The sequence below is a fragment of the Anguilla rostrata genome, chromosome 2, assembly GCF_018555375.3.
Source record: "Anguilla rostrata isolate EN2019 chromosome 2, ASM1855537v3, whole genome shotgun sequence".
NCBI classification, from domain to species: Eukaryota; Metazoa; Chordata; class Actinopteri; order Anguilliformes; family Anguillidae; genus Anguilla; species Anguilla rostrata.
This window is the reverse complement of record NC_057934.1, coordinates 49,534,598-49,556,974: the sequence shown is the minus strand read 5'-3', so window position 1 is coordinate 49,556,974 and position 22,377 is coordinate 49,534,598. Positions and strand designations below refer to the sequence as shown.

General features: G+C 41.3%; 1 protein-coding gene across 2 annotated transcripts; it reads left to right on the top strand.

Annotated features, from left to right (window-relative positions):
* Positions 1-76: 76 nt before the first annotated feature.
* On the top strand, positions 77-20,685 carry syt17 (synaptotagmin XVII). Of its 2 annotated transcripts, none has more exons than XM_064322765.1 (8): positions 77-361; positions 2,204-2,221; positions 3,676-3,824; positions 8,590-8,738; positions 8,861-9,483; positions 13,994-14,114; positions 14,204-14,359; positions 18,503-20,685. In XM_064322765.1, the coding sequence occupies exons 1-8, from the start codon at positions 347-349 to the stop codon at positions 18,697-18,699; spliced, it is 1,428 nt and encodes a 475-aa protein (XP_064178835.1). In that variant the 5' UTR covers positions 77-346; the 3' UTR covers positions 18,700-20,685. The 2 variants fall into 2 exon arrangements, with proteins under 2 accessions (XP_064178835.1, XP_064178836.1); XM_064322766.1 differs by having other exon boundaries at positions 2,199-2,221.
* The last annotated feature ends 1,692 nt before the right edge of the window (positions 20,686-22,377 follow it).

Below are 22,377 nucleotides of genomic sequence, written 5' to 3'. Positions count from 1 at the left end.
TTTTCAGGGTGGGCAAGTGAGAGAGAGAGGGGGGGGAGAGAGAGAAAGGCTAGTTGGGTGGGGATGGGGATGTAGAATAGAAAGGGGAAGAGAGAGACAGAGCAGAGAGAGAGAGAGAGAGAGCGAGAGAGAGAGAGGTTGTGTGGTTGTAATGTGTTGGGGGGGTGTGTGTAACTCTTGGCATGGGCTGCGTGAGGATGGAGAAGGGTACTATCAGGGCTTGGGAGAATTAACTCCTTCACTCAAGAATTAATTCCCCCTTTTTTAAAAAAGACAAAGTGGACACAGAAGAGAAGCATGCTGTCCTGGCTGGGCTGTGACATCGTGGGGTGAGAGTGAAGTGAAGATGGCGTATATACAGGTAAGTTCCGGCGACTAGATCACCTAGACTAACCCAGAGCATACGGTGCACTCACATACTCACTCACGGATGCACACACAGACAGCAGGAATCTGAATCCTTTCCCCAGGGCTGATTTTATTCCATATTTCTGCCACATCCCTCGGTGCACCTGCCATGTCTTTCCAGCTTTCATTTTATTTTTAAGGACTTATTTCTTGCAACGTTGCATGTGCAGTCATATACCAGCTGGTTTACATTAGGGATATAAAAGAGATAAAATCATCCATTTTAATACTGTTGACTGATTACCATTATTTTTAGGCATGTAAATTAGTCTGATGAAGTACGCTCCATGATTTATGTTTGACTTGCTGTACCTTTTAATGGTTTCAGTATCGATAGATAAAGCTGTCATATAAGAGAATTAAGCTATTATGTAGAAGGACTTTATGTAAAAGACAGAAGTAAATGCATGTATTTGACCAGGCAGAAATGTTTTACTTCTGTAGATTTTTCATTGAAAGCTCACAGAATCCAACAGGTTGCAGGGCCTCAGTAGCTTGTGTAATGGAGACATTTCATTTGATGAAAAAGTAACTTGTTATTAAATGTCTTACTTGTGCTTTTTCATGTGTGTACACTTGTGTATACTTGAGTGTATGCATGTGTACATGAATGTCTGTGTGTCTGTATATGTGTGTGCGTGTGGCTACATGTGTCTACATGGGCCTGTGTGTGAACCTATGTGATTAATTTTTTTGTGCATACATTATTTTTTCTGAGTGCATGGTTATTGTGGTAAGTCACAGTACATGTGTCTTCCCTCGGGCATATCTGTGTCTATGTGTCTGCTGTGCCTAGCAATCCTTGTATTTTAGCTAAATGCTGTGCTGTGGTACAGCTCAGCTGTAACTGATACAGAGGTTTTGTTTTGTTCAGCTTTGGCAGTGCCAGTGGTTCAGAGTGTCTATATGACCAGTGCTCTTCAGCCTCTGGTCGAGGGTCCATCAGCTTAGAGTGAGCAGCAGGAGAGGGAGGGGGGAGGGGATTCGGTGCTCACGCCGCTGTTGCCGTGGCTACAGCTACAGCTAATTGCAAGGACAAGAGCAGTCTGGTGACAAGGAGACCAGGAGCCCAGGGGCTGCATCTGGGAGGAGTCTGAGTGGGGAAGACTCACACACACTCTCTCACACACAAACACACTCGCAAACACACTCTCTCTCTCTCTTTCTCTCGCTCTCTCTCACACACACACACACACACACAGACTTGCAGCTCAGACACAGGAAAAAAACAAAACAGTCAGAAACAGATCTGCCACTGGTGCTCAAAACAAAACAGAAATACTCCACCCTAGCTTTTCCATCATCATCATTTGTTTAAGCATAAACAGATCACAGTTTATGGATATATTATATCAATATGTCATAAATATTCCTAATTATTTAGATGATTTGATGTAGAGTGACAGAAATGATTCAACAATCTGCAAGTGTTAGAAGGTGACAACAGTGTCTGCTTGTTTGTAAACAGGATAATAGTCTTGAATAAGGCTTCCTGAATATCATTCAGGAATGAAAAAAATTAAACCTTCGGCTTTCTGCATCATTCAGATGGCAAATATGCCCATGAAATTAGAATCTATATTTACTAATATTCATAATATTCAACTGCCCAATATAACAGCTGTGAAAGCTGTAACATTGAGATCAGTAGCTGTATTGTGTTACAATCATTTGATGATGTGCAGTTGTGCACATTTGGAAATATGTTCATTGAATCTAAGCTGTCATTTTGCTTTCCCTCTCTCCTCCATCCCTTTTCTAAAATGGCCTTTTCTGCGGCTGTGAAAAAGGACAGCTGGAACCCATCAATGAGGTAAGAGCAAGGTACAATGAAGATTAGTCTGTATCTTATTCACTCTCATAAAGACCGGGTTGCAAAGCACATACCAACGTGTTGCTGCCCTGTCCAGAAACAGGAGAACAGACAGGGGATTATGTAATGGGAGACTGCTTATTTCATACAGAAAAGTGTTACATTTTGTGTGGCATTAGAGAGTAACTAAATAATTCAGTCTAAGAAGGAAACACATATAGTCACGTGTAGTTACTTAATATATCAGTGATCGACTTCAGAAGGGCTATAGCTAGTTGAGGGGCAGTCAATTCATTCAGTTGTCTACAGTGTTTTCACCTGTGTGGTCAAAACACATCTGCTCCAGTCTTCTGACACTGTGATTTTGGATGTTATTTTCATCAATGATAAACTCTCCTTTTTTGGCAATGCCTTACCTGTAGGCATGTTCCATTAAGGGTTTGATCGACGGAAAACTGAATGGTAAAATAGGGTGAAAAAGCTTTTCTTAGAATATGACATCATCTTCTCTGTCCCAGTTTGCCTCTGCTGTTCCAAATTCACTGTACATATATGAATATATATTGCAAGTCCTTCTCCCTATCAAATATTAAAGTAACCATTTGAAAACAAATTTTGATACTCATCATGAAATGAATTGTAATTCCAATCTCCCTTGGACATCTGAGGGAATAGAGATTTTGTTTTGAAGCAAGGCTTGGCATGAATGCATAAAGTTATTTGTGCATACGAGAAGAAAATGGAAACGCATGAAAAGTGTTTGAGTCATAAACAAGCAAAGCTTCCCTGAGTGTTTGTTCAGGAAGTTGAGAATGTTTGTTTGGGGTACTTTGTTGTTAGGAAGCAGGTGATTCATGGTGTTTACTACTTGTCACCACACAGGAAACTCACCAAGGATGGGGTACACTTGAAATAAGAACAAGACATGAATATTTAAAAGTCCATGCATACATTTACTGTGTTTAAACACTGGAAAACCATTGCCTACAACTCCTTTCACATCTGGAGGAAAGCAATAAAGGTCAATCCATAATAGGCTTCCCTGTGTTCCACTGAAAAGTGGAGCTCCTTCTTCATGTATGAACAAAATGACTGTATATACAACCTTTTGAAGCAATACGAGCTTGGAATTAGATTCAGCATCACCAACATAGAATTAGATTCACGCCTCAATTTATAGTCAATTTATTGAGAAAATATGCTGGAGAAAACATGTACTGTGTGTTTGGTTAGTCTTACATGACATTCTAATATACTCCTCGATGGTGGGGAGTGCAGCTGTGCTTAACGGCTTAGTCTTGGTCTGCCACCTCAGAGACTCTTCTCAAAATCTTGGCCTTGCACTGGGTCTGGTTTTCTATAGGAAGATAAGCCCAAATGGTTGCTGGCACAAAGGTTACAAGAGTTTAATCGCATCGTGTTATCTGTTTTTTGTCTGTCCATCCAATGTTCAGGGTCTGTTGTCCAAACTATCCAACCTCCTACTGTGTCGCTGGACCTGTCAGTCGTGCTGGCAGTCATGCTGGGAGTGCAGCTGCTGTCAACCCAGTGATGAGGAGGTGGAGATTTTGGGTCCCTTTCCTGCACAGACCCCAGCCTGGATGTAAGTTCCCCTGCATTCAGGTCCAGTGCATAAATGAAAGTCCACTTGATCAAAAGCATCTGTGTAACAACCATTAACATCAGTGGCTACTAATGATAATGATTTGCATTTATTTAATCCCTTTCACTCCTTTCAAGGGTCTCAAAGCTCTTTATAGAGAAGGCGAGTGAAGGTGACTCATTTCAACCACTATTAATATTCATTTTGCATGCACCTGATATATGTATTGCATACATCGCACCAAAATGCTCTTCTATTTATTTTGATGCATTTTACAGATGCCATATATAATTAAAACATAGATTTTAGAGACTGAAATCTCTGATGTATTACACCAAGAAAAAGCGGAATAGCTCATTTTCATCCCCAGTCCCTGGGTAGGCATACAAAAGTATAACAGCACATTCATAAAACAGATGTATACAAAATACAAGGGACATAGCAGGCATACAGCAGTACTGTGCATACATGTAGTCAGATTACAAATCTGATTACAAGTTCAAGTGTGCTACAAGATTAAATTTAGTGATCGCAGGCTTGATTGTCCTTGATCTGTTTCTTAAGGATTACCAGTCAGAGTAAGTTTTGAGATGAGTGGGGAGGGAGTAGCAGTTCTTAATTGCCTTGCATTAGAAAGCTGACTGTGCAAATTGGGTGGTTCGCAAGGGAGCAGCATAATCACCTCTCATACTGGTCCTTTTCGACTGTTGCTGCGAGTGGTGTTTGATATAATCATTTAATGGTGCAGTTTTTCATTGTCTATCCAGTTTTACTTCAGCATGAATAATATTTACAAAGCCAGATGAAGCATTTGGCTGGGATACCAGGCAACCCCCTGCCAAAGTGCCACTGGGTCTATAATTTAACATTTCATTCAAGATACATCTTACACAGCACAGTGTCCCTATCACTACACTGGGACGTTTGTTGTCCTACTTTGCCCAGAGGAAGTACTGCCCCCTAGCAACCAACTTCCAGTAGCAAATTGGTTTTCCCAGGAGCTCTCCCATCAGAGTATTGAGCAGCTGGAGCTCTCCAGCAGGTCTTTCTGCTGATAATTACCTGAGCTGAATGTTCAATGACTGTGATTCCATTGTGACCAATCTGCTGAAGAATGGCAGGCCTATCACCTCAAATAGATCTGTGGCTCGTGCTCATTTGAGGAAGCAAACGCAGCGCTTCAGTAAAGAGCAGAAGAATGCCCGTGCGGAGCCTTGGGTGGCAGCTTGCCTGTGAGGACGGATGAGTAACAGCCAGGCTTCAGCGTGGCACGTCTCTTCTCAGTTGATCAGGCAGGGACAGCATGGTGAGTCACAGCCGAGGCGAGCGCTGTGCAAATTAGACAGCGCGTGAACCTGGAGAAGTCCTCATTTAAGGTTTTCTCTGTGGGGAAATAAAGTTGTAACAGCTTACAGGGCTGGGTGGCATTATCCCCTGCTAAAACTATATGCTAGGAATTTACCTGTGTGATAGATTTGCAACTGGAGATACCTATTTTTAATGGTGTAGTTTCGTAATTGCATTAAGAATAGTAGTAGGCATTGCATATTATATTTGTATTATAATGCTATTTTACGATTGCAATTTTGGTAAGATGATTTGTTTAGCATACGACATATGTGTTACATTCTGATTTTATTTTATAAAGAATTACACCATTAATACAGGGATTATTTTATGGTATTATGCACTGTGATAAACTGCTAGTTGGGCAAATGGACTGCAATAGCAGCCCTAGAATTAGTATTAGCAGCAGAAAACAGTAGTGTTAGTAATATGAAGTCATAGAAATACTCTCAACTGTAGTGGGAGCTGTAGGAGCACAAACAGTTGTGCTGTGGAAGGGTTCTTGTGATAGAGTTCACATGATAGGCAAAAATACTACTGTACACTTATTCTACACTATTCTACAGTATTACCATCAGTTGCTTGGCTGCATAAATGAAATATCTGTTCGGTAGGGTGCTACTTATAGTCTGACAGGGCTCTTATTGTGCAGTCAGGCATAATATAAAGCAAGATTGAAGATGAACGTATGTGTAAAACAACCAATTTCATGCTGCTTGTTCATTTTTACCAGTGACCCATCATTAAATCTTTGTAATATTAGAATGCAATTATATTCTAAATGCATCAAAGCATTGCATTTGTCAAGAGAATAAGCTTCTCAGTTAAAACATTTTGTATGTGGAGAATATTGTTTGCAAGCATGTTTGAAAGTCTTTGTAACTCAAAGTGAAATATAAGAAGAAAATGGAACCGCTAATAATCCTTTTTAACAATTTTAATAAAACAGGGATTTGCATTTTCTCACCGGACTAATTTTATATTGTGGCTTGGTGGGGGCCAGCCAGTGGGTATCAGTCCTGTCTGAAGGGCCAATGGAACAGTCTGGATTATTTTATGGGAAAAGATAATACCTAAATCATGCTTTATTTGTAAACATATTCTGGCTAGATGAAAACATTTATTGATTTTTGTCTTTTCTTAGGTCAGCAATTTTGTCATTAAGCTGTGAGCAGGAAATACTTACGTAACTGTATTATTGTCATTATTATTGCATTTTGGTAATGAAAAATGCCATAATATCATTTGAATCTTTGGAATTGGGATGCCAATCAACAGATAATAAAATGTTTCAAAGCATTTTGATTTGAAATTTGGAGTTTCAGTGTTCCATTTTAGATGCTACTAAAATGCTACCTTGTGGCAACTAGAAACCTCAGATCATTATATTGAAATTATATTGCTTCTATTTCTCGCACCATTGTTTCAGTTTCAGTGTATGTTTTCAATTGATCCAGACAGTTTTTGTTTTGTAATGTATGTTAAAAAAAGAAGAATATATTTACAGAATATAAGTGTCTGATTACCTGTCTGCTGTACAATAGCTGGTAAAAAGTACTTAATATAACTCCAAAGCTTGTAGAGTGATTTTTTGTTTTATACCTCCATAGGCTAAACAAATAGGGAGATGAAATTTATAGCATTTAGTCACAATTATAAGCATAAAAATCAGTTTTTATATCTTGCCAGAATGCCCGTCCTTCTCAGTTCAAAAGAAATGCAAACTCTTCAATCCCAGGGCCAGAAAGGCATGGCTTAGATGCATCTGGTCTGGCCAAGGCATTGCATACCACACTGCCTGTGTTGTTGCATGCCTGAAGTTAGCCAAGATACTTGCAAACTGAAACTGAAGCTATGATTACGCCCTGTGATTGCCTCTACACCAGCCACTGCAAAGTCAGCCTGTCATCAAAAATATATTTTAAAAAAATAAAAAGCCCTTTAAGTGTCTTGGCAAATCGAAAACACATTCTAAAACTCAAATAATATTTTAGTCTAAAAAGGAAGATGCCCAACGCGCTTCAAGCCAGCTACAAAAAGGAGAACTAAATAGGTGCTCAACAGCCAGGACAGTCAGACTATAGGAAAGGGCTCCTTACCAGAACAACTTCCCGGCAGAATAGCCCAAAATAAGGAATGCTGGAGCATACCGAATTCCGAATAATTCAGCCCTTCATTGTTGGCTTATAAAACTGTTTTACTGAAATAAATATGATCTATGGGAATCCTAACCACCCCTACACCCACAAATATCTGAATAATGGTGCCGTCCACTGCCTTCAGGGATCCTGCATCATGTCACCACCTTGACGTCATTATTTTATTTTATTTTATTTATGATTTTTTTTTTGTGGAGTATGTTGTAATACTCAGGGTCTGGTGCTGTTACCGAGCATGTTATTGAGATGCCATCCTTTTCTGGTAGCAGCAGTGAGAGTTGCTGTTTTCAGCCTCCTTATATTTCCACAGCGTAGCTCTGGGGATTGCAGTTTCTCGGTGAGTGTAATTCCTTTGCAGTGACCCTTGGTCACACCACTGCTTCACTGTCTCCTCTCTGGGTTCAGAGCTGGAGCCGCTGAAGACCAGCAGCAGACTGGAGGTTGTGCTGATCTGGTCAGAATCTGCTGTATCGTTTCTGGAATTTACTTGAGACAGATCGACCTCTCCAAGAATATAAATCCTCTCACCTGGTGCATGTCGTGTGTGTTTTGAAGAGTTAGCATTACAGATGTTGTCTCCCGTCCACACTTTGGTCTTGGTTCTTTAACAAACCGTCTTTCTCCTTCCCTGCAGTCTCCAGTCCAGCAGCCTTCAACCCCCTTTAGTTTATTCTGCCCTGCAAAGCCATGTGTTTCAGATTGCACTATCAAATCTCCCCGGGAACTGAAATCATGGACACAGTTATGCTTTATGCTACCTAAGGAACACCATGAGGTCAGGCCTTCACTAAAAAATGTTGTGGAGAACACTTACTAACAGAGGAAAAACAAAACAGCCATATTTTTTACACTAGTACAACACCGAGGCACAAAAACTAAGAATGTACATATTTGCAAATCCCAAGGGTTTTCTGACTTTTGTAGATCCTCATGTACACATATAAAATCCAAGGAGAAAAAACAAGCTTGTGTAGTTAAAATTTGACTTTTTTCCAAATGAAAATTTTGTAATGATGTAAAATGATGCTTTGTACTTGATTTGATCCCCATTTTAATTCATTAAGGCTTCAATGGCAGCAAAAAAATTGCATGAAAAGGATATTTGATGACAGAGCAGCATCTTGTCTTACAACAGCAAAATCAATACCCCCCTCTTCAGAAGCAGTATCTCAAAATGAGAAGCCTTCTGTCCGATTCAATAAGGCCACAGTTGAGCGAGGACAGGAGAGTTAATCACAGCGCTCTCTCCTGTCTGTCAGGGTCAATGACTGCAATGGTGACAAAGACACAAACTCAGAGGTATTGGCTTATGACCCCCCTGCTACACCCCACGACACCTCTCCAGACAGACATGGCTCCGGCTCGGAGACATCCCGTTCCACCTACAGCTTGGCCCGAAGGCTGTCCAGTGAGTCTCTGTCATACTCTCATTCCTCATGGACAATTTACAATGTTATGAAACTGGGGTGGACTGCTATTATAGTGTTAGTGCACTAGCAGTTTTGTTCATTTTCCACTTTCTTCTGTCAGGTCTTGAGGCTCGAAGGCCCAGCTCTCCCCTGGTGGACATCAAACCCATTGAGTTTTGGGCCATGGGTTCCAGGAAGGAAGCGGTCCAGCCTGCGGTTTTGCGGAAGCCCTATGCGGCATCTGAGGACTATTCCCGAAAGCTGGAGCCTCGGCTGTACTCAGTGGACTCCAGCGGCGATGACGTGGACTCGTTGACGGACGACGAGATCCTGCTGCGCTACCAGCTGGGCATGCTGCACTTCAGCACGCAGTACGACCTCATCCACAACCACCTGACCGTGCGGGTCATCGAGGCGCGCGACCTGCCCCTGCCCGTCTCCTGCGACGCCTCCCGCCAAGACATGGCCCACTCCAACCCGTACGTCAAGATGAGCCTGCTGCCCGACCACAAGAACTCCCGACAGACAGGCGTCAAGCGAAAGACCCAGAACCCTGTCTTTGAGGAGCGATTCACATTCAAGCTGCCCTTCCTGGAGGCCCAGCGCCGCACACTGCTGCTCTCCGTCGTTGACTTTGACAAATTCTCCCGCCACTGTGTCATCGGCAAGGTGGCCATGTCCCTCAATGAGGTGGACCTGGTGAAAGGTGGACACTGGTGGAAGGCCCTGGTGCCCAGTTCACAGGTATGGCTTGCTATGTCTTTAGTACGCTGTCAGCTTTGAACAGACTTACACATCATACTCCCAGTCACCCCAATTAACTGCTAGGGGGATTAGAGCTGTGCAAGCAGGGAGAAGTGATGTGACAGGGAACTGCTTTTGTGTGGAAACAGCTAAAGCAGAAAATGCCACTGTTCCTTTCTGGGTCATTAGCTTCCTGTTATTGTAAAGCTGGGCTTAGTAGCTAAAGAAAGAAAGATCTGCAGTCTAGCCCCATTTTGTTCCTGTAAACACACAGAAATCTCTTTGTAGTTAAATTCGGGTGACTGCTTGACTCTATTATAAGAAAGTATGATATGTTAAGTATCATTTTCAGAACATCCTGAAGTCTGAGAATGGTTATCCTGATACACTGATTAAATGTGAAAAATGTCTTCATTCTTCCTGCTTTCATTGCTTAAATTATTCATTTTCTCAACCATATGAATGTCAATAGTCTATATTCCATTATTTTCTTTACTCAGGTATGATATTTAAACACAACAGAAACACGGAACTGGACTAATATAATATGACACAAAAAATAGTTTAAAGAAGCAGTGGTCTCTAAGGGTGCTAAAAACATGCAATGGCATGGTGTACAAGGTATGACACTGTTCACTGAAAAAACTCCCAGGACTATGTAGAGGGTGTGCACAGAACCGTACACATCTTAAATATCATTTGGCTACCCAGGCTGGCTAGTATTTGATAATATGTGTGCATTTTATATATGCTTCTTCAGCAAAACATATCACCAACTATGACACAACCATCCTGTGATTGTTTTCTTCGATTATCACCTGAGTATATATTATATGCGTTTTTTTCTGGAGAACGGAGATTAGAATCTAGACCGGCAATAAATCCATCTAATTAGAGATAGAGTTGGAAAAGGTCAGCCTGAAAGCTAATGACATCATGGTGGCAATGTGGGACACCAACTATTATGAAAGACTTGCTCACCTCAGCCATTTGTGTGGAAATCAAAGCCCCTGTCTTCGGCAACGTGTCCTCCTTTCTGCAGGCCGAGACTAGCAGCATGAAACAAATGTTGCTGAAAGCAAAAAAACCAAAAATCTGGAGAACCAGGTTTTTAGGCAGAATAGCAGGGTAATTGGGATCTCAGCGGGAATGGAAGGTCAGAGCTCCATGACTTTCATATCAGCCTTTTTCACCATATTCAGGTATTTGGTGAGGGTGCTCTCTCATGACCTGTGGTAATAGACCACAAACAGCCCTCACAAGCACACAAACTGTATCCAAATACACCCGAGGCCCACAATAGTGCACTTTCATTACTTTCTGAGGAAGTTATCGTGCAAGGATTTTTTGTGAATGTGGTAGATAACTTTCACGGTTGCTTTTGTCCACATTTTCCCAAACTCTTTGTTGACCTAGCAAGACAAGAGCATTCAATATCTACACAAATAATAGAACATTATATATCACATGTAGACAGAGCAGGCATAAAGTATGGGATGCTGTATCATGCCAAGATCCATCTGATATTCCAGAGGGACAGCCACACATTTGAATCTCTAGAGGTGACAGCTGATTTCTACAAAAACAAATATTTTCCAGCTTTACTAAAGACTTTCCCAAAGCTTACCTTATCATGTCACAGGATTAAAATGTTTATCTGTGAATTGACAGCATAGCTGAAGTCATTATCAAAGCTACAGCTGAAGAGTTGTTGTAGTTATTTGTTAGTTGGGTGTGTGAATGACTCAGAACCTGAACATGCTAAAGTATGATTATTTCTTAATTCAGGTTTGGGGTGCAGTGCCTTTAGCAGTCTTGTACACCAACACCGGAATTTAGAATTTTATGCTGGCAGCCACTGAGAGTCAGTGGAGGGACTGCAGGACGGGGGTAACATGGGAAAACTTGATGAGGTGGAAAACAAGGCAGGCTGTGGTGTTCTGCATGAACTGAAGGGGCTGGAGAGAGTGCTGTGGAAATCCAGCCAGGAGGGAGTTGCAGTAATCCAGGTAGGAGCTGAGTAGAGCTTGAACCGGGAGCTGGCAAGGGTCTGATTTTAGCGAATTTTTAAAAATGCAAACCTATCGGATTGTGTTATGGCATCAATGGGCCATGTGGGCCATCATAAAATTTTAAAATAGTAAGACCACCTTTTATTTAATTCGTAGACAGTGCGACAGTTAGCCCCCTTCCTTTTAAATAGAATTTTATTTTATTATTCTTTTGAAATGTTATTTTTATTTTAAAGGCCCCAGTCAATCACATATTTACCTTTAAAGTGTGTATTAAGTCATACTCTAGGCAGACTTGCATGAGTATTGTGGGGTGGGGAAGGTTGACATTAGCCAAAGTGTTGTGTGTGTAAAAACTGATAGAAAGAAACTAAAATCATAACCAAAATGAACTAACTTTTGCTGTCAACTTCACATTTCTGGGGTTCTCTATTCATTATTTCTGTATAAAGTTTTGGATGAGTCATACTGACCTGAGAACACTCCACCACTGACGACATACTGTAACTGTTGTCTCACACTAGTCTTAAGCTTTCTGTCTCCAGGGCACTTAGAGAGGGAAAGCATTCACCTGGTAGGAGCGGCTGAGAGTATGCCCTCTACACCAATGTAAATTCACAAGTGAAGGAACATATTAGGGACAGGGGCAGGAGGGTTTAGCTTCGAGAAGACCCATGAAGTCTAACTGTCCTTTTCTTTGCAAGATGTTCAAAGGTGGAGGTTAAGCCTGGCTTCATCTGTGGGTTGGGGTGTAGTGCTAAGCTGATTTAGTAAGCCTGTCTCCTTCCCCACTGTGGGCGCCTGCATGATAGAGTAAAAATGGCAATTTCACTTAATGAAAACAGCATGGATTGAGCAACACAAAATGAGGCAGAGAGACCCCAAGGTCTGCTCTGGCAGGCTTTATTAATGGCTTGGGCCAACACTGCTGTAATTGTGTGGTTGTTGGTCATGGTTGTACTGTGTTTGGGTATGTGTACGTAAGCTAGTGCAGTGTACTGGTTTGAAGTGGTTGTGCCAACACATGAAATGCTTGACATTTCAAAATCTGCATTTTACACCAATTCACTTGCATTATGATAAATTAAGTATTTTTGCCATAATATGCCAACTAACAATAATGGCACGATAAATGTATGTTGTTAATCATATTATTATCACACTTGTAATAGAAGCGCAATTAAATAAGCTAATGTTTTTGGCATCCTGATCAAAACAAAATTTTGCCACACAGGCTAGTAATAAAAAACCCTAGGAATGATTTGCGTTTTATTGTGGCGTAGGAAGGAATGAGTGACATGCATGAAATGCACAGAGCAAGTTCGGTGAGGAAGCTCTTGCTGCAGCTAACCATTGGTCGGCTTCAGAAACCATATGTTCTCATACTGTACTTAACCCATCGTATACACACATCACTGTATGTTCTCATACCCAACCTATCACATGGACACATCACTAATGGAATGGATAAATGGAGCACTTTTTTAAACAGATAGTCCAGACCTCTCGGGTGCTGCCCATTGCCTGTGCTGCTTTTTGCACACTATATTTGCTGTAGTTCACAGAATTGTGCTCAAGGAATTATTGCTCTAACAATTGCTGCTCAAAAGAGTATGCTACCTGTTGGGTAGTTGAACACTGTGTTGCCTGTTCTGTGGTGTCTAATGCTTTTGTCAAGAAAATATGGCAATTGCTGTGTAAACTGAGTGATGCCAACTTTCATGTCATTTGACTATTGTTGCAGAACGTTTAACTCATCTTTCCCTGCCTGTATGGTCCACAGTCAAAGGAAGAGAGCGATATATATTTAAGTAGCATTTGGTTGTTTAAAATGAAAGAACCAGCTGTATTTCCCAGGCATTCATTGTCATTTACCATCCTGTCAATGTTACATTTATATGATCTTTTTTTATTTTCCAGAATTTAAATTGGTTACAATACAAAGATGATGTGCACAGTAAACAAATCAAATGCTCTATCTTAAAAAATCTATCTAGAGTGTGACATCTTGTTTTTGGCTTTTAATTCAAATTAAGCTCTTTCTCTTTGAATCTTGCAATGCTACCACAGCTGTGTAAATATTATAATCTATAAACAACACAAATGTCAGACACTGAAGATGATTGGGTCAAAGAAACAGGTGCAATTGTTTTGTTGTGGTTCAAGTCTGGGCCATCACCCATTATAATTTGAAAAAGTCCTTGGAATATTTGCATTTACAAAATGCACTACATTTTTCCCACTGCATTTTGGCTCTCTTTTTCCATGTAAAAAATGCTGAATCCTGCAATAAAGCGACCTCTGTTTTCATTATAATGTGTGTATAATTGCTCTGTATACACTCATCCCTGTGCCCATGCTTTTAAGGATATTTTTACGTATGGTGCCCCACACAAAAAAGGGTGGCATGATATGACATACAAGTGACAATTTATGTCAGACCAGACATCTCCACATGACCCCTCTGATGGTGACATTGCTCCCCACTGTGTGTCCAGAATGAGGTGGAGCTAGGAGAGCTACTGTTGTCCCTCAACTACCTGCCCAGTGCCGGGAGGCTGAATGTGGACATCATACGGGCCAAGCAGCTTCTGCAGACTGACATGTGCCAGGGCTCAGGTACTGCTGCTGCTCTGTCTGTGATGTTCTGCATTTGAGACTTTGAATACTCCTCCTTCAGTCATGACTCTGACTCTGGCCATCCACAGATCCATTCGTCAAGGTCCAGCTGGTGACGGGCCTCAAACTGGTGAAGACCAAAAAGACGTCCTGCATGAGGGGCACCATTGACCCATTTTACAATGAGTCCTTCAGCTTCCGGGTCGCCCAGGAGGAACTGAATGAAGTGAGCCTGGTGTTCTCAGGTACAGGACCCTCACCTCGTTCCCTGTCCAATCAGTGTCCCTGAATGTGAGTGATGTCATAAGGTAGTTAAAAAGTAGCATGATCCCCAACTGAAACTCCACCTTGCATGGCTCTGGGTCTCTTGGTGACAGAAGGCACACGATTAATGCTGATGGCAGTCAGAGCTGAGCTGGCTCCAGCTGTATGAACAGTCAGGATTTGGTTTCTGTAGATGTAAAACTAATGTAACTGGTGATGGGAGATAGGGCAGAGGACACAGACTGCCTTTCATAAACGATGTGGTCATTATTTTAGCTGTGGTGTGAGGTCATGTAATGATGCTACACTGATTAGTAGAAAAGCTAACAATAGTGAAAAAACCAAACAAAAATTTAGGAGCATATTTTCACAGTGTTATTATATTGTATAATATTTATGGTGATGGTAATTGTGTATAATCATATTGCACGATTCGTATGATGTAGGCCTATATCATAATATAACAATTGTTTTACAATATATAAGGACAATTCATAATGACAATTTATTTTTTACTCCTGCCATTGAACACAATGTTTAATATTGAAATAATGTGAGTTTTAATTATGTTTTGCATTGTGTTACTTTTTCATATGGGAATTGATAATGCCAATTTAGGTGTTCTATTGTGGATGCTGATTTATGTTATATGTTTTTGAATACACAGTTTCCTTGGGCTAACATGTCATTGAATATCATCTCATTTGCACTGAAGCCCAATTCAAAGTTGGTCTGCAAACATGAAAGTATCAGAAGACAATGGAATTAATTATCAAAAACAAAAACATTATGTGAGGTGAAGTCTCTTCTCTTTGTAAGCAAAGGAAGAATTCCTGGTTAATGCACTCATTATCCATTTCATTTTTGCCACAATGGTCCCTGAGGGGGTATCTGCAGAGTGAGCCATAGCAATTAATCTTTGGAGACAGTAAGCACAATTCATAAATGTGAGAAGACACTTACTTCCATATTCAATAGTCTCAGGAAGTCTCGTGAGTACAGTAAAAAAGTGAAACGCTTAACTGACGCTGCATTTAATGGCTTGTGGGAGCACTCAATGCCTTCCATAAAAGACAGCTGATGAAAACCAGTGTCAGCATGTTACAGGGTTAGACCCATTTAGCAGATGATGCGTAAGTGACACCATAAACTTGCCCCGGACAGCAGGGCTGGTCTGCTGGCCCAACATGAACTTCATGTCTGTGTACACTCACTTCAGATTCAGCGGGAGATGATTTGTCCCTCGGTAGGGGGCTGGTGTAAGGCCATGGTGAGGAAGGGTGGGGGTGCTCACTTGGCTTGGTGTCCAGCGCTTGCTCTGATCTGCCACACAAAGAGAAGCATGCAATTAGGGGATGATAGGCAGCTCTTCCCTGAAGTACATCTGCCTCTTCCCCTGTGCTGCTTGTTTGATGAGGTAGATACAGCTCTTCAGCAGCAGGTGAAATAGGCTGTCTGTTTATCATACTGTGTCAGCTTTGCCAAGAGGGCCTTAGTCTGAAAATAAATTACTCTGGCTCTTGTCAATCTTGCATGTGCCACACCTACTGTATGAGATTATACAGAGGTACAGTGCTGAGATTGTATCAGGAACATTGCAGGTACAATCAAAGGGAGGTCACTACCATTGTACCCACGAGCAAGGGGTTAACCTGAATGGTCTCAGTATATACCCTGCTGTGTGCATACATACTGTATATAATAATATGATATGATGTAAATGTATGCTGTATAATTTGCCCTGTATAAGGGTATTTTCAAAGCAATTTTCCCAGTTGAACAAAAACACCACCAAACTATTTTACCCTTTGGTGTTTTTTGTTTTTCCTCAGATGAGCAGTAAGATAAACATGTTAGCAAGCTCTGTCTAGTCCTCAGCTCATGCATAAGTATTAGCTTCTGTCTAATGCATGAGCACTTAACCATTATTTGGAACTGAATCACTTTTGCCTCTTTGCATTCCTATCTGAAAATTTTTTTCTGGCAGATTGCACACCATCTGAAAAGAGAAAAGAATGTCAGCATGTAGTCAGCAAGGAAAGAGGTCTTCTCATGCTGCATGCATCTTTGCTGGTTGTTTCTGTATGTGGCTCTTCTCCTCCCTGTCTGCCTTGACTGTTTACTTGTCAGTATGGTGTCTGGACTTTGAGAGGCTCGGCTGGCAGGGTGTACACGTGGCTTGTTACCATGGCTAGTTACCACTGTCAGCTGACTGAAGTAGACAGACGAGACCGCACTAGAACTGGCTGCTGAATTGTGCGTGTCTGCATATGAGTCATTTGTAAAGGCTGTTGATCTGTCAAAATGTTAGATCTTGAATAACTATTTTTATATTATTATTTCTCTACATGTATACATGTATGTATAGCACACACACTCACATATGCCCATGTACGCTTGCGCACATATATGTAGAAAAAGATCCAAGCATCACAAAAACAGTACGTGTATAATTTTCTCCATTTGTAATTCAGTGGTGACAAATTCGATGTGGGATAACGGCATGTTATCTTCTGCCCTGAGCTGTGATAACATCCACCCATGTTCATGTGCTATATGTCATCACAAGCTGGGATCCCCTGAATCACATTCCTCACCATGACCCATCAACCAAATTACACTCTATCTTGCGTCTGTGGCTGATTCATGGAGCATTAAGATGAATACACTTCATATAGCAATCTGGCGGGGCAGAGAAGGAAAGGACATGGTCAGAGGAGATGATTGACTGCACACCTGGCCCCTCTTTCAACATCAGAATGCCCATCCATCTTAACCTCAATGCTAAAAAGCTCTCGCCTCTTTGTGGCACTACTGCAAGATGGATAGATTGCCTCATGATGAACTAATGATTTGTCTGTAATGTAAAGACGTGAGGTGGATATATGTGAAGACACAAAGACGCTATATATTCTCCTGTCTGTTGAAGATGAATAGGAGAAGCACGTAACTCAGTAGAATACAAGTAATGTAGCTATACAGGCAAACTTCAGGCCACTCCATTTAAAGATTCTGTTTGGTTCTTGGCACACTAAAACTGATGGATGGCCTCACTTTAGTCAGGCTACCTAGCCTTTCTGCATTCCATTCAAAGTCTGTGCAGCAGTGGCAAACTGCGTGCGAGAGATAGGTGTGTTGTGAACTTCACTTGAAGGAGATGACTGCACTGATTCTTTGTTTGATTTATTTTGTTATTAAGCAGCTTGATGATTTAAAAAAAAAAAAGATGACTCATCACCTTGATTTCTGTACTTAATTTAAATGTGTTGCTATTGCTTATGTGCACTTTACATCGTTTTAAATAGAAGGAGATTGGACATTTATGAATTTTATTTTTGACAATATTTCTCCTCGATTTGGAATCACTAAATGTGCCTTTTGAACTGCCGCTGTGCCACTTGTACCCTGTGCGAGCTTGCTTGCTTCTCCAGTGCACTGGCTGTGAACTGGGAACTGCTTTGCATACTGCAGGTCGCACAGTGCTACAAGACAACTAAGACAGAGGGAGACAGAGGAAGCACCAGACATTTTGCAGCTATCGCTCGATTGAACACGCCTTTGATGTGAGACAGAAGGATAATCTCTTGTGTTTTCTTCCAGTTCACGTGTTGCTTTTGCCCGGTAACAGCAACTCGTCTCTGCTCGCCCTGTATTGGCAGCAACAATGAGAACGCTGCCTTTGGAGGGACCCGCAGGGGAGCTGCCTCTGTGTTTTGCGACAAATGTCTCTCTTTGTTCCCTGTTGCTTCTATCATTCCGCCGCTAATAGCAGAATGGATCATTTGGCCCGTGTGCAAAAACATTGATCTTATTTACTGGCAACCTGATGAAATGAACAAAAGCCATACTCTGACCTCACTCCATTAAGAGAATTGGATTTCAGAGGGAAAAATTCAGGAAAGGGAGAGGGGGACAGTAGTAGTCGAACAGAACAGATACTGCCCATGAATTGCTTTTTGTTGACATTTGTCAATGGTTCAGTTGATTGCGCACTGTAGGATTAGGAATGTACAGTGTCCCCATCACGTTTTTTGTCTTGTCAATTTTCAGTTGCTTCAGTTAGGTTCAGGCTAGCTGTGTGCTGTTTGACCAGTGACTTGGCAGTAACGGTCTCTCTTCTCCAGTGTACGGCCATAACATGAAGAGCAGCAACGACTTCGTTGGGCGAATTGTGATTGGCCAGTTCTCCACTGGTCCCCCTGAAACGAGCCACTGGCGCCGGCTCCTGGACTCCCAACGCACCCCAGTGGAGCAGTGGCACAGCCTGAGGTCCCGCGCAGAGTGCGATCGTGTCTCCCTTGCCTCCCTGGAAGTCACATGATGGCCTTTAACATCAGGGATTGGGATATATGTATAGGCGTAGGGATAAGGACATGGATATAGCCGTGGTTATATGTAATGGGGGGAGGGGGGGTTAAAAATAGGCAACAGTGTCAGGGATCATGGAAGATTAGGGGACATACAGATACTGTAGATAAAGATCACCTAGATATCGCCTTATCTAGAAATCAATGTTCCACGTCTGTTCTGACAGTTTGAAACTTGTAGGTGCCTTCCATCACCACCACAGCTTTACTTGTAGACCTCACATCCCTTTAAATTCCAATGGAGAGAAAATGCACCTGGAGTGTTTTTTTGTTACAAACAATGCAGAACTGAATGTCTATTGTCAACATATTTTTTTTCTATAGCATTGTTGCTACCTGACAAACTATGACCTCATCATGACTTCTGAAAAAATGACAGACAGACTGGTGGCACGTCGAGTGGTAGTGCAGAATGTGTTGCTTCTTTTTCTTGCAAAAATTGCTGATAATCAATCTTTGGGCTTTGGAATTTGACCCAAAATTCATCCCCAAAAGTAAAGATGTCTTTGTGTTAGGCTAAATGCAGTGCAGTGAGCAGACCTGGAGTCTGCCGCTTTTTGCTGTGGTTCCTGCCCATCAATGACAATCAGTAAGAAAAAGAACACTGCATGCAGCCTCAGTGTGTGACATCTCCCGTTGTTTGGTCTAGCCAAAGGAGCCAGTACACAATGTTGTGGCTCAGCAGCGTACGTGCGAGTTTAGAGTGTTTGTCTGTGCTGTTTTATTGCAAGGCTTCACTGGTATTGAACGTAATCCATATGAGGCACACATCCTAGGCTATTCATTCTTGTCGTTGGGTAAGTGAGAACAAGATCCTACTGTCAATTCACATCTAACCTCGCCTCTGATGTTGAAAGTGTTTTTTAAACCGAGTCACCCTTGTGTACTGTTGAAGACTGTCGTGACCCTCATCGTGTAGAAGTGTTAAGTCAATGTTACAATATCAGGGTATGCAGAAATACCAGCAGCAAATGACATGACTCCAATAGACAATGTGTGTGACTTGTCAACGTGTTGTGATCGTTCAGTTCAGCTGCAAGCTATACCATTCTGCCAATACCAGTACTAGTTTAGATAACCTGACAGAGTGAAACCCAATACTGTGGTTATAAAAAAGAAGAAAATGAATTTACTGTGCCAGTCAATTCAATTATTTATTTATGTAAAAAGAGTATCGATATAAATATTTAGATATATTTATCCCAGCATATATATATATATATATATTTATTACTTTTCTGAATACAAAGAATATATATTGAACAAATTGATGTTAACATTTGTTTGATATTGTGAAAAAATAAGAGCGAGGTGTAAATGTACATCTTCACTGATGTCTGCGGACACAAACATTCTGTAACGTGTAAGAATTGATATGGTCTGTCCTTGATTGAGAGTTTAGGTCTTTGTGGCTCTTCTGTCTCCTGAGATCTGAATCTCCAGTACCACCCAGTGGTAGCTCAAGATGGGCTGTTGCTCTCTGCTTGAAGAGAACTCATTTGCAGGGAACAGCTGGTACCCAATGATTAACAAACCTGACCAGGAAGATCCTCTCATGGACATGGATGAATACTTTCCCCTCCCAAACCTACTCTGCCTGCATGTCCCGTTCCTTCACTCAAATTCCCACAATTCCTTTCATTGGGGATTTGATCTTTAATTGAATGATGGATAAGGAACAAGCAGAAATTGTGTAGATGGCTGGAGCAGATCAATAGAATCCCTTTAAAATGTCCCTCTTCCCTGTGTCGCTGGACAGTGGGAAACCTGTGCTGTATTTGACAAAGTTATAAGCTGTTTTGTAATGTATTGTATCCCTGTTATTAAGCTTATATTTGTCCATGTCTGTGCATGTCCATTTAAACTGTGCCTCATTGTTCATCCTGCAGAAGGTCATATTGGACTGCTTTGCAATAAATGCTTGAGACACCTGCTGCTAACTCCGTTCCCATATTTTCATAGTGTGGACATCAAATTAGCTCCATTTTTTTGTACCTGCATTTCACAACTTTGCGATCTACATAAGTGATGTCATTTTCCCACTTAATGATTTTACAGTTAAAAATAAAATTAAAATTTAACATCATTCCATTCTGTCATCAAACTATAGTGACCAATTAAATCCTGGTTTAAACCCTGCCTTAATGGTTTAAATCAGAATGTCACAATACTTAGTATCCAAAGATTTTTTTAAGCTTTCAGTCTTTTTTCAAAGGTAATTTCTATTAGATGTTTGGGTGAAAGGATCTTCAGTAGCCTGAGCGTGTGCGCTATTGTCCATATCTGTATGCCATTGCAGGTAACTGAGAGTTCTGCAGAATCCATTTCAGCTCCTGTCTTTCTGTAGTCCTGTCTTGTCTGTTGTGCTGCTCAGTCACCACTTCCTGTGTACTGGGCTACAGTCTTTAACTTTTAACCTTTAACTACAGTCTTTATTCAGATGTTTTATATTTTAATAAACTTAAATGGTAAAGTATCATAAAATACGAGAGATATCCAGGTGATGGTAGGCATCCTACCCTGCAGGCAGTTACAAAATGTTCCTGCAGGTTTTAAAATAGTTTTCATGGTCATCTGATAAATCAATGACAGCAAAGAAGTAATTATCACACATTCAAATCTAAAAGCATCAGTCTTATTTATACTGTGTACGTGCTCCACATCTCCTATCTGTTCAGAAATGATCATTCCTCCGTAGGCCCTTCTGTGTGTTACCAAATATTCACTTCGTCATCATTACTGCTGTTAAGCCAGACATGTCACCTGATCTGTCCAAACCTCTACTGTGTCATAAGCTGCGCTGTGGCCCCAAAGAATATTTATTGACAATAAAGGATAAACAAATACTGGTTCTGTATACAATACTGTGACAAACAAGGAAATAAGAACCTCCCAAGTCCCAAGGACACTGGGTGCTAAATGCTCTGCTGCTCTTGAGGGAATCTCTAATAGAATGTTCACCATTTGAATGTTCTTAGTCAGGGTTCATTAATCCTTAATCTAATCACTGTTTCGAGCTACAGTACATGCTGCAGGAACATCTCAACCACCCTGCAGGAGTTCCCTGCTCTAAGGTCAAGTAAAATTTGACAGCTAAGCTAATTATACTCCACCTGCAAACATAAATTTCTTTCAGCATTTTTCTGCCATCGCTATTTCATTTGGACGGGGGAAAACAAATGAAGGAATGCCAGCTGAGCACACAAGATGAAGCCGATGGCCGTTTGCTGTGGACTGGAAATTATAAGAGCCACCAGCTGCTGCTGAATCAGACTCAGGAGGATGTGCTTCTTCTAGCCCTCAAATAGTCCCAGCAGAGCTGTGGAGAAGGTTTCTGTTCACCTCCTTCTTACTCTACTTCCACACAGGACACCCTGCTGGCAAATCTGCCAATGCTCTACTGGAAGAAATACAACAGGCTGCACCAAAGAGCTCCACTTCAACAGACTCAGTCTCATCTGTCAGTCAATGAAACCATTCACTTAACTTCATCTGTCTGTGGACTGAAGCTGAGGCGAATCTCCCCAAAAGATTAGAGAAGGGACCTTTTTTAATTACCATGCCCTGTACTCCAGAACATGTCTTTAAAGTTCAATAAGCTGGCTGAGGTTAAATCCCCTTGTTCTTTTGAA

Bases quoted from the DNA above. Each gene is read 5' to 3' on its own strand.
- syt17 (XM_064322765.1), top strand. The intron at 8,739-8,860 runs GTGAGTCTCTGT...TTCTTCTGTCAG, and splicing joins CTTGGCCCGAAGGCTGTCCA to GTCTTGAGGCTCGAAGGCCC. The intron at 9,484-13,993 runs GTATGGCTTGCT...CTGTGTGTCCAG, and splicing joins CCCTGGTGCCCAGTTCACAG to AATGAGGTGGAGCTAGGAGA.